At 41.0% G+C, this 12,731-nt stretch overlaps 1 protein-coding gene across 1 annotated transcript in view; it reads left to right on the top strand.

The window, feature by feature from the left end:
- Window positions 1-12,731, top strand: part of nrxn1a (neurexin 1a) — a 1,764,001-nt gene that overhangs the window by 835,733 nt on the left and 915,537 nt on the right. Inside the window, exon 12 of the mRNA XM_072265192.1 lies at window positions 5,438-5,821. Within this exon, the coding sequence (XP_072121293.1) occupies window positions 5,438-5,821 (384 nt within the window). The remainder of the gene's footprint in view (window positions 1-5,437; window positions 5,822-12,731) is intronic.

Below are 12,731 nucleotides of genomic sequence, written 5' to 3'. Positions count from 1 at the left end.
ATATTTGTGCAAGAAAATGGAGCCTGAAAATATGTCACCATATATTTGCTTTGCTGCACAGTATATTGTAAACATGGTAACAAGCATAACACTAAGGATTGCAAGTAATGCAGAGCACTCCTGAATTTCATTGGAGACAAATATCTTTGGGTTTTGGAGAATAATGATAATATTATGATGCATTGTAATTTTAATACTTAAGGATTCCATTTTGAAGGCTACCATCCAAATTAGTGTAAAAGGAATAAAATAGTACTTACCGAAGTAATTGTAACTGTGAAAAAAAATATTTTACATTTTCTGTATTAGACACCAGAAATTTTTAAGTAACTTATGGTGTCATAGAGAGCACTGTTTGAACACTTATTTTCAGTCTCTTACTAATTAGTGACTTACTAATCAAGAACAAAGCAGAGTATTCTGGACTCAAAACTAAATACCTAGGTGAAATATACAGTTTCAACAATCAAGTAATTTTGTTTCTATGCCTTAGTTCATCTAGTCATTTCCAACAGCAATAATGGTATTTTATTGACATCTATCACAGTAGTAGCAAACAAATCTTCACAAATGATTGATGATGTACTTATAAATCTCCATCAATTATACTAATATGTCAATCTCTCTTCAGACTCTATTAGTCATTACTGCTATAACAAAAATCGCATCCTAGTCTGAAAGCCCACTTCAGTCAAATGCATTAAAGCAAAATAAAACTGTTTATTTTTATTAAAAGGCTGCCAAAATATCTAAAGTAAATTAATAAAATATATGTGGATACAAGTGTTATGTAAAATAAAATACACTGTTGTCGGCACTGTTAAGTTGATTTACCATTTTAATAGCATAATTATCTATTTTCATTGAGTAATGGAATATTGAAGTATGCAGCAGAGAAAAAGATACGTAATGAATTGATTATGGGGAGCAAGGACATGGCAGACCAATTGAATAACTACTTTGGTTCTGTCTTCACTAAGGAGGACATAAATAATCTTGCGGAAATAGTAGGGGACAGGGGGTCCAGTGAGATGGAGGAACTGAGGGAAATACATGTTAGTAGGGAAGTGGTGTTAGGTAAATTGAAGGGATTAAAGGCAGATAAATCCCCAGGGCCAGATGGTCTGCATCCCAGAGTACTTAAGGAAGTAGCCCAAGAAATAGTGGATGCATTAGTGATAATTCTTCAAAACTCTTTAGATTCTGGACTAGTTCCTGAGGATTGGAGGGTGGCTAACGTAACCCCACTTTTTAAAAAAGGAGGGAGAGAGAAACTGGGGAATTATAGACCAGTTAGCCTAACATTGGTGGTGGGGAAACTGCTAGAGTCAGTTGTCAAAGATGTGATAAGAGCACATTTGGAAAGCGGTGAAATCATCGGACAAAGTCAGCATGGATTTGTGAAAGGAAAACCATGTCTGACGAATCTCATAGAATTTTTTGAGGATGTAACTAGTAGAGTGGATAGGGGAGAACCAGTGGATGTGGTATATTTGGATTTTCAAAAGGCTTTTGACAAGGTCCCACACAGGAGATTAGTGTGAAAACTTAAAGCACACGGTATTGGGGGTAAGGTATTGATGTGGATAGAGAATTGGTTGGCAGACAGGAAGCAAAGAGTGGGAATAAACGGGACATTTTCAGAATGGCAGGCAGTGATTAGTGGGGTACCGCAAGGCTCAGTGCTGGGACCCCAGTTGTTTACAATATATCTTAATGACTTAGATGAGGGAATTAAATGCAGCATCTCCAAGTTTGCGGATGACACGAAGCTGGGCGGCAGTGTTAGCTGTGAGGAGGATGCTAAGAGGATGCAGGGTGACTTGGATAGGTTAGGTGAGTGGGCAAATTCATGGCAGATGCAATTTAATGTGGATAAATGTGAGGTTATCTACTTTGGTGGCAAGAACAGGAAAACAGATTATTATCTGAATGGTGGCCGATTAGGAAAAGGGGAGGTGCAACGAGACCTGGGTGTCATTATACACCAGTCATTGAAAGTGGGCATGCAGGTACAGCAGGTGGTGAGAAAGGCGAGTGGTATGCTGGCATTTATAGCAAGAGGATTCGAGTACAGGAGCAGGGAGGTACTACTGCAGTTGTACAAGGCCTTGGTGAGACCACACCTGGAGTATTGTGAGCAGTTTTGGTCCCCTAATCTGAGGAAAGTCATCCTTGCCACAGAGGGAGTACAAAGAAGGGTTCACCAGATTGATTCCTGGGATGGCAGGACTTTCATATGAAGGAAGACTGGATGAACTAGGCTTATACTCATTGGAATTTAGAAGATTGAGGGGGGATCTTATTGAAACGTATAATATTATAAAGGGATTGGACAGGCTAGAGGCAGGAAGATTGTTCCTGATGTTGGGGAAGTCCAGAACAAGGGGTCACAGTTTGAGGATAAAGGGGAAGCCTTTTAGGACCGAGATGACGAAAAACTGCTTCACACAGAGAGTGGTGAATCTGTGGAATTCTCTGCCTCAGGAAACAGTTGAGGCCAGTTCATTGGCTATATTTAAGAGGGAGTTAGATATGGCCCTTGTGGCTAAAGGGATCAGGGGGTATGGAGGGAAGGCTGGTACAGGGTTCTGAGTTGGATGATCAGCCATGGTCATACTGAATGGCGGTGCAGGCTCAAAGGGCCGAATGGCCTACTCCTGCACCTACTTTCTATGTTTCTATGTACACTGTTCTTTGGCTGGTTGTTCTGATGCTTAATGCCAAATCTGTGTTTTTTATCTTAATATTGAAAGTTCTGAAGTACACAACCAGTTCCCTTTTAAAATCATTTTGAGTAAAAGAGATGTGTGGTGGAGTATGTTGACTGATTACATCATGGCTTAGTATGTCAACACCAATGGCCTTGAGCATAACATCTAACTAAAAGTAACGGATATGGCCCAGTCCGTCACAGGTAAAGCCTTCTCCTCTCCATTGAGCACATCTTCATGGAGTGCAGTCCCAGGAAGGCAACATCCATCAAGGACCCTCACCATGTAGGCCATGCTTTCTTCTTGTTGTTGCCATTGGGAAGAAAGTACAAGAGCTTTAGAACACACACCACCAGGTTCAGCAGCATGTATTACCCCTCATCCATCAGGCTTTTGAACCAAAGGGAATAACTTCACTTGCCCCATCACTGAACTGATTCTTGCGACGTGGTTTGTTTTAGGAACTGTTACAATGAGCTATTAATGTGTTACACACAAAAGGATTGTTAAATATTCACTCACAAATAGAATGTTGTTGTACCAAGTGGTTAAGGCATTCGTCTAGTGACCTGAAGGTCGCCTAGTTCGAGCCTCAGCTGTGGCAGCATGTTTGTGTCCTTGAGCAAGGCACTTAACCACACATTGCCCTATTGTCTGTGCGAGGAGTGGCGCCTCACACAGACTTCCAACCTACGCCTTGTAAGGCATGAAAATGCCCAATGCATGCCTCTCATGGTCTGAGTCGACTTCCCCCTCCTCAGTCCTTTTTTAAAGAAAGGGGCTTCCCTTCCTCCACCATCAACTCTGCTCTCAAACGCATCTCCCCCATTTCATGCAAATCTTCTCTCACTCCACCCTCCTGTCCCCCCACTAGGAATAGGGTTCCCCTGGTCCTCACCTACCACCCCACCAGCCTCAGGGTCCAACATATTATTCTCCGTCACTTCCGCCACCTCCAACGGGATTCCACCACTAAGCACATCTTTCCCTCCCCCCCCCGCTTTCCGCAGGGATCGCTCCCTACCGACCCCCTTGTCCATTTGTCCCCCCCCCATCCCTCCCCACTGATCTCCGTCCTGGCACTTATCCTTGTAAGCGGAACAAGTGCTAAACATGCCCTTACACTTCCTCCCTTACCACCATTCACGGCCCCAGACAGTCTGTCCAGGTGAGGCGACACTTCACCTGTGAGTCGACTGGGGTAATATACTGCGTCCGGTGCTCCCGATGTGACCTTCTATATATTGGCGAGACCCGACGCAGACTAGGAGATCATTTTGCTGAACACCTACGCTCTGTCCGCCAGAGAAGGCAGGATCTCCCGGTGGCCACACATTCTAATTCTACATCCCATTCCCATTCTGATATGTCTATCCATGGCCTCCTCTACTGTAAAGATGAAGCCACACTCAGGTTGGAGGAACAACACCTTGTATTCCATCTGGGTAGCCTCCAACCTGATGACATGAACATTGACTTTTCTAACTTCCGATAATGCCCTCCTCCCCCTCGTATCCCATCCGTTATTTATTTATACACACACATTCTTTCTCTCTCTCGCTCCTTTTTCTCCCTCTGTCCCTCGGACTATACCCCTTGCCCATCCTCTGGGTTTTCTCCCCCCCTCCCCCTTTTCCTTCTCCCTGGGCCTCCTGTCCCATGATCCTCTAATATCCCTTTTGCCAATCACCTGTCCAGCTCTTGGCTCCATCCCTCCCCCTCCTGTCTTCTCCTATCATTTTGGATCTCCCACTCCCCCTGCCACTTTCAAATCTCTTACTAGCCCTTCCTGCAGTTAGTCGTGATGAAGGGTCTCGGCACGAAACGTCGACTGTACCTCTTCCTAGAGATCCTGCCTGGCCTGCTGCATTCACCAGCAACTTTGATGTGTGTTGCTTGAATTTCCAGCATCTGCAGAATTCCTCGTGTATCCATTCATTTACCTGGCTTGCTGAGCTCCCATGATGTCTTTTGATGGTTTCTCTGCAGATAATTTTCCTTAAATTATCCTTATCGTGGTAGGACCTTGAAAATGTACTGTACAATATTAAGACTGTAAGACATTAGGAAGAACTGGACCAATTGGATCACAGTTGATGTATTTTTTGTCTCAACCACATTCTCATGTTTTCTCCGGATGTTGGGCATATGGCCAAGTGGTTAAGGCATTCGTCTAGTGATCTGAAGGTCATTAGTTTGAGCCTCAGCTGTAGCAGCGTGTTTGTGTCCGTGAGCAAGGCACTTAATCACACATTGCTCTAGTGTCTGTGCGAGGAGTGGCACCCCACACAGACTTCCAATCTGTGCCTTGTAAGGCATGAAAATGCGCGACTCAGGCCTCTCATGGTCTGAGTTGACGTTCTCCACCCCCCTCTGCATAAACTTTGAAGCCCTTACTAATGAAGAACCTATCAACCTCTGCTTTAAATATATTCAATGACTGGACTCCACAGCTGTCTCTAGTAATGAATTCCTAAGATTCACCAACTTCTGTTCAGAAGTTCTTCCTCATCTCTGTTCTAAAGGGATGTTCTTCTGTTGAGTTAGTTAGTGAGCATGGATATGTCAAGTAACTAATCCAGAACTTTGAACAAAATTAACTGGATTTAACTGTAATCTTGAGAAAGAGTACATAATGACTAAACTAAATGATTATTCAATCATTTCCTAAATAATCAGTTATTAAAAGTTATATATTTTTAATTTCTATGTTTCCTTTACAGGGACTATATCCATAAACAGCAAGCGTTCACCATACATGGCACATGGGGAGAGTGAAATTTTGGATCTGGATGATGACCTATATCTTGGTGGACTTCCTGAGAACAAAGCAGCTCTTATATTTCCAACAGAAGTATGGACGGCTCTTCTTAATTATGGCTATGTTGGTTGTATTAGAGACTTGTTTATTGATGGTCAAAGTAAAGACATACGGAGGATGGCTGAGATTCAAAATGTGGCTGGAGTGAAACCTTCATGTGCCAAGGAACTTCCAAAGCAGTGCCTTAGTGATCCATGTCGAAATAATGGTGTTTGTAGAGAAGGCTGGAACCGCTATATTTGTGACTGTTCTGGAACTGGATTTCTTGGCAGGTCCTGTGAGAGAGGTAAGTCAGACATTAAAATTACAATGTCAAAATAGATGTGTGATGTGTTAAACTGGCAGTGCTGTAATTCACTGGAGGGTTTGAGAAATTAATATTGATTGTGTAATGGAACACAATCAATTGTCATCAAGTAAACTAAATGCCACTCTTGATGACACTAGGATCTTTCCCTCCATTTTGCTTTATTAGTATAATGTAGCGGCAAACAACAATATTCAGAATTTAGAATAAAACAAGAATAGAAGGAATAGAACTTTTACTTTCACGGACACCGTCTCATGTTCTTGATATATATTGATTATTTCTTTATTATTATTGCTTCTCGTTTGTATTTGCAGTTTCTTGTCTTTTGCACACTATATCGTGTTTCTGGGATTTACTTTGTATGCCTGCAAGAAAAGGATTCTCAGGGTGGTATATGGTGTCATATACACTATTTACTTTGATAATAAATTTATTTTGAACTTTTAAAATAAATTTGCAAAGTAATATAATTTATTACATTGTTATAATCTTCAGAATGCATCTGAAAACTGTTATAGATCAGGTATAATGGACTGAATCACTTTACTGGGCGATTGATGGTGGGCAGGAAAGCTGTCCCAGAGTAAAGGAAGGTGTTGTGAAAGAGCATTGAATGAAAATGATTTGAATCATGATTCAATGATGAAACAAAATTAATATTATAACAAACAGTAGTTGGTTCTGCAACAACCAATAATCCATTGTATTACTCCAGAAGCTCAGTAAGTGAAAATTTTAATGATTTTTCATGATTATTCTATTGTTTTCCTCCAACAGACATGGATCTCTTCCAACAATAATTATAGTTATTCGTACTGTAATAGTTATTATAATTGTGGAATCTATATATGGCAACTATTTACCATTATATATAAAAATACATTACTGAATATATTCAGCAAATCTGTCCTACAAAAATCACATAATTTATTCAGTAGCATGTTGGAGAGGATGTAGTATCTTCACCGAAGTTATAGAGTTTTTTAGTGAAGTTACCAGGCACTGGACCTTTAGCAAGGCATTTGACAAGGTTCTGCATGGGAGACTAGTCAAGAAGTTTTAATCACTTGTCATTCAAGATGAGGTAGTAAATTGAGCTAGACATTGGAAGAAGCCAGCGAGAGATAGTAGGTGTTTGCCTCTGTGACTGGTGGTCTGTGATAAGTGGTGTGCCGCAGGGATCAGTGCTGTGTCCATTGTTGTATGTCATCTATATCAATGACTTGGATGATAAAATAGTGAACTGGATCAGCAAATTTGTGGATGAAACCAAGGCTGAGGGCCTAGTGAACAGTGAGGAAGGCTGTCAAAACTTGCAGCCAATTCTTGACCAGCTAGAAAAATAGGCTGGAAGAATGGCAAATGGAATTTAGTGCAGACAGCTGTGAGGTATTACATATGCGGAGGACAAACCAAGGTAAGACTTGCATGGTGGGCACTGAGAAGTACAGTAGAATAAAGGAATCTGGGAATAAAAGGCCATAATTCCTTGGAAGTGGTGTCACAGGTAGATAGGGTCATAAAGAGAGCTTTTATCACATTGGCCTTTATAAATCAAAGTACTGAGTACAGCAGTTAGGATGTTATGGTGAAGTTGTATAAGAATTAGTGAAGAATAATGTGGAGTGTTGTGTGCAGTTCTGGTCCCCTACCTACAGGAACAATATCAATAAGATTGAAAGCTTGCAGAGGAAGTTTACAAGGATTTTGCCTGGACTTGTGGACCTAAGTTATAAAGAAAGTTTGAATAGATTAGTAGTCTAATCCCTAGAATGAAGGAGAATAAAGTGAGATTTGACAGAGGTATATAAAATTATGAGGGGTATTTAGATAAGGTAAATGCAAATAATCTTTTTTCCAGTGTGGTTGTGTGAGACAAGAACTAGAAATCAAGGTTAAGGGTATAAAGCAAAATCTTTAAGGGGACCATGAAGGGGATCTTCTTCACTCAAGGTTGGTGAGAGTTTGGAATGAACTGCCAGTGGAAATGGTGGATTTGGGTTGGATTTCAATGTTTAAGTGAAATTTGGATAGGTACATGGATGGGAGGGGTAAGGAGAGCTATGGTCTGGGTGCAGATAGATGGGACTAAGCAAATTAATGGATCAGCTCAGACTAGATGGGTTGAAGGGCCTGCTTCTGTGTTGTAGTGTTCTATGACTCGATAAGGCTGGGCAGCATCTATGGAAAAGAGTACAGTCAATGTTTCAGGCCAAAACCCTTCAGCAGCACTGGAGAAAAAAAGATGAGTCAATTTAAAATATGGGAGATGGAGAGAGAGATACTCAAGGTGATAGATGAAACCAGCAGGAGAGGGATGAAGTAAAGAGCTGGGAAGTTGATTGGTGAAAGAGATACAGGGCTGGAGAAGGGGGAATCTGATAGGAAAGCATTTTGTATGTGTTGCTCAGATTTCCAGCATCTGCAGATTTTCACTTGTTTGAACTTTTTGTCAGGACTTTTTAAGTATAGAGAACAAAGTGCCATCATGCTTTATGTACATTTGTCTTAGTTGCAGAGTTGCGGAGCGAGTTTGCTATAACTGTCATACTGACTGATATCCAGAGGAGGAATGACATTTGCTGTGAAATAAAAACAAAGCACTGCTGATTCTATGTGTTTGCTTACTTTAAAGTAAAAGAGGCATTAATCCACCAATCTCACAAGAGCCCTAAAATGTGCATTGCTGTCATCTGTTTCTGGTCTGCATCATTGACAGCCAGTCCACTTCTCCAACATTACTTCTGGTGTTTGTTCATGATCTGTCAGTGGCCCCGTGATGTTTCCCATCAGAACGTTGCCCCTTGAGCCATCACGTTCACTAAATCAGTTTTAATTGTACACAGATGTCATCTAGATCTACCTCACCACCACTGCTCTAGACATATCTGATACTGGTGCTTTTGGAATGCTGTTCCCCTATGAGAAAAATATCTCTTCAACTGTGCACTCGGGCATACCAGAATCTATCTTTTTATGCTTCTTTTTATCCCAGTCTATTCACTATCATTAGTGAACTAGATATTCAAAACCTTTGGCTCCAATTTCAACTGAGCTGAATGTTTATCTTATATTTGTTTATACAGTATCTTCCATGATTTTGTTGTCTATATACACTTTTATCTAGGATCTTAATTTTCCAAATTTCATAATTCTAGTACTCTCATGATCTCTGCACTAAGTTGCCCCCATAACTGATCTCATTCAATAATGTCTAAACTTCCAATTACTTCCAGTCTATCACTGGACTCCTAGTCCATCAATATCTTTAATTTACATTTCTCACCCTCATATTCCCTTCAAGAGCACCACAACCCTGTTGTGGTTTGGAGGCTTGTGTATCTGAGAGCGTCATGCCTCAGTGACCTGGAGAGCTATGTTGGCTGGAGTCAGGGTTTCATGCTTTGACTCTTGGCAGGGTCACCAGTGCCAAACAGGTCAAAGGATAGAGGCCAGACTAAGAGTGGTCCACCAGATCTCCAGGTTCAGGGCTTCAGCTCAAGGCTAACAATCCTGACTGATCAAGCAAAATTGTTATGGAAACAGCAATGAAGAATCCTTTTACATCTGAATGCGATGGTATTCCTGAGCCTCCACTTGGAACTTGCATGACTGACAGTAGAGAAAAACTGAAAGGAATTTACTGACATGATGAAGGAAGCCCTGAACATCACCAGAGATGGAGGACCTTCATTGCTGCCATAAGTGCCAACAGCGTAATGGGCAGTAAGTAATTCCTCATGTTCAAGAAGTTTACATTTCCCCTACTCTTTCTTCTAAACTCTTATGCCTTCAGCCTCCTTTGCCACAAGCTCTGACATCTCTTCGTCAATGCTTATCCACGTAATGCGGCATTATGCTTGGATCTTTGATCAAATGTTTAATCAACTGCCCGAAGCTGCCTTTTATCTATTTTTTTTTGCATGAAATTGTCCCTGTTGTTGCAATGGAGCAATGAAAATTAGAGTTAAATGAGGAAAGATGGTAAGAGATTCACGTGGAACATCAGTGAATTGATTGGGCCCTGTAGACAGCTCCATGTTAATTATGATAGTAATTCAGTGTAAACTAACTTCAAGCAGGCCACTCAATGCAAACTGGCTTCAATTTTTTTAATAGTTGTTATTTCTTTCTTTGGGGTCAAATTTCATTCAGTGCTATGGAAACTATGAAATAGATTGAAATATACTGCCAATGATTTACAGTCCAGCTAATTCAGAGAAAAAGTGACAGATTTGGATCCACTAAGTGATCTTAATCTTATTGAAATTAAATTGAAGCGATAAATAATATTTGTTGGGAATGTAAGCCTTCATCAGATACAAAGAAGAATCCTTAATTCACAATTTTGTGGAGCTAGAAATAAATATATGAAACAGGTATCTATAATTACTAACGTTTATGCTATGGATTACAATGGACTATTGATGCTCTTGGCAATCAAGAAATCAAAGTTCCTCCAAAGAAATCTGGTAACTCTTATGTATAACCCACAGGGTTGATGTTTCTTTCAATTTGTTCTTCTTTCTCCTGATTATCGAGATGCAATAAAGGTTGTGTGCGACTGAGTTGTAAATTGTTGACTATAAATTGAGGGAAGATGAATTCTCTTCTCAATGAGGAAAGAATTCTATGTTTTAAATAAAGCCAACAGAACACAAAAGTAAAATTGAAATACTGAAATGCTGTGCTGTTAATTCTCACTGCAGTGTGAGGTCCTAAAATAACAAACAGCACCTGAGAGAATTTAATCTGCCCAGCATTTCTTATTACAGTATGTTGCTCTATAGTCATAAAGCGTAGGAACATGTTCTTTGACTGTACTGACCATCAGCCACTCTAGTGCATAATCTGACACAAATCCCATTCTATTCTCCCCACGTTCCTATCAACTCTTTCAAATTCCTGCCTCTCACCCACAGGCAGCAATTTACAGCACCCAATTAATCCACATTTCTTTGGGATGTGGGTGTTCAAACATCCTGAAGGGCTTTTCTTCTGTTCTGTATGACTGACTGTGGCAGCTTGAAACAGATGTGAAGCATTGAGATGAAAATATTTTTATGAACTACATCACGTAAGATACCTATATCCTGCCTGCAGGCACAAATAGATTTAATGCTATTTGTTAAACTGCAGAATGGTGATCATTTGGCCTATCAAGTCCCTGTCGGTTCCAGGTATATCATGATCATGAGCCCCTTTCTGTTCACCTTATTCTCCTGTGACTCACTCGATGGAAATCTGACTCCCACATTTCCATCTTTGGGCACCTTACAGCAGCCTTTAGCCTACTGACCTGCATGTTTTTGGGATACAGAAGAAGACTGGAGCATCCAGAGGAAATCCATCCAATCACAGGGAGTAAATGGAAACTCCACTCAAACATGAAAACACCATCTGGTACACCAGAGCCATGAGGTACCTACTCTAAGTGCTGCACCATGGTGCTGCCATTATGAAGGCAAACTGCTTCTTGCTGTCCCTTTGTGGACACACACATTAGTCTGTGCGTAAGAGATGTACGAGAGGAGGATGGAATGATGAGGGTTGCTTGGGTGAGGGTGGATGAGGGCGCAGACTATTGCATTGTCATTCTGCAATAACAATACTATCATTATATGATACTGCAATGACTACTTTAGCAAGACAATAATACATAGTAGAGAGGTTTTTACTTTGGCATGATTGCTGCTCTCAGAGAAAGAATATTGCTAACCGGACTACCAAATTATCTATAAATATGAACAGAATTCTATTACAATATAAAAAAAGTAATTTCACTGCTGATGATCAAGCATTTTTTGCAATGATGCGCAGCATATTTTCTGGGCTAATTTTCAAGACAGATTTTCATTCTTGCAATGTGATGATTAGTGCTTACATTAAAAGTTCAGTGTATGAGTACACTTCTGTTTTTTGTACCGTTAGCAGTCATTCTGAGTTTTTCAAACCAATATAATATTTTGTAAAACTATTCTCTTTGTCATTTTTTATTGGCAACCATGACACTTGGTCACAGACCCTCTTGGATCATTTCTTATAAATCTTTTGTTATTTTAAAATCATTGCATAAGCGTGAGGGCAAATAGCTCAAGCAATTGAGGTACAAATATTGAAGCAGCTTGAAACTCATAAGTAAATTTGAACACAGCTGAGAGATAAAATCTATTCCTTCTTCAATTTTGTACATATGTACGCTACACTGTATTGGTGATCCTCAGCCTCTAATGCATATCTTCCAGCTGAACAATAGCGAGCAATAGTTCCATGACCATAATTGTTCTTTGCAAATTTTTTCCAAAGAAGTGGTTTGCCACTGCCTTCTTCTGGGCAGTGACTTTGCAAGACAGCTGTCCCCAGCCATTATCAATACTCTTCAGAGATTATCTGTCTGGTATCAGTAGTCACTTATGTAATATGCACCAGCTGCTCATATGGCCATCCACCACCTGCTCCCGTGGCTTCATGTGCGTCTGATCAGGCACTACACCTTGCCCAAGGGTGACCTGCAGGAAGTGGAAGGAGCACCTTACACTTCCTTTGGTAGAGACATATTTCCACCCCACCACATGTTAAGTGCATGAAATGATATAATTCTAATGGGAGCACGATTTCAAACCATTACTGGCATGGAGCACCGAGGCCAGCCTGGGTGCAGCACCACAACCCCCCCCCCCCCCCCCACTGGTGGAGTGCATCAGCTCCGAGACCTATCCCCTGGCAGCTGTAAAGAGGCAACACTGTGGCTTGAGGTCTAGTCCTTGCACATGCAAGGTAGCGACACAACCACGCAATCGACAACACCATGGCTTGAGGTCTAGTCCTTGCTGTAACCAAGGGCACACAGCTCCCCCACCACCCACTCCTGCTCACCGCCAGTAAA

The sequence above is a fragment of the Mobula birostris genome, chromosome 8 (genome assembly GCF_030028105.1).
Source record: "Mobula birostris isolate sMobBir1 chromosome 8, sMobBir1.hap1, whole genome shotgun sequence".
NCBI lineage: Eukaryota > Metazoa > Chordata > Chondrichthyes > Myliobatiformes > Myliobatidae > Mobula > Mobula birostris.
The sequence above is the reverse complement of the archived record's forward strand: the minus strand, read 5'-3'. Positions and strand labels throughout refer to the sequence as shown.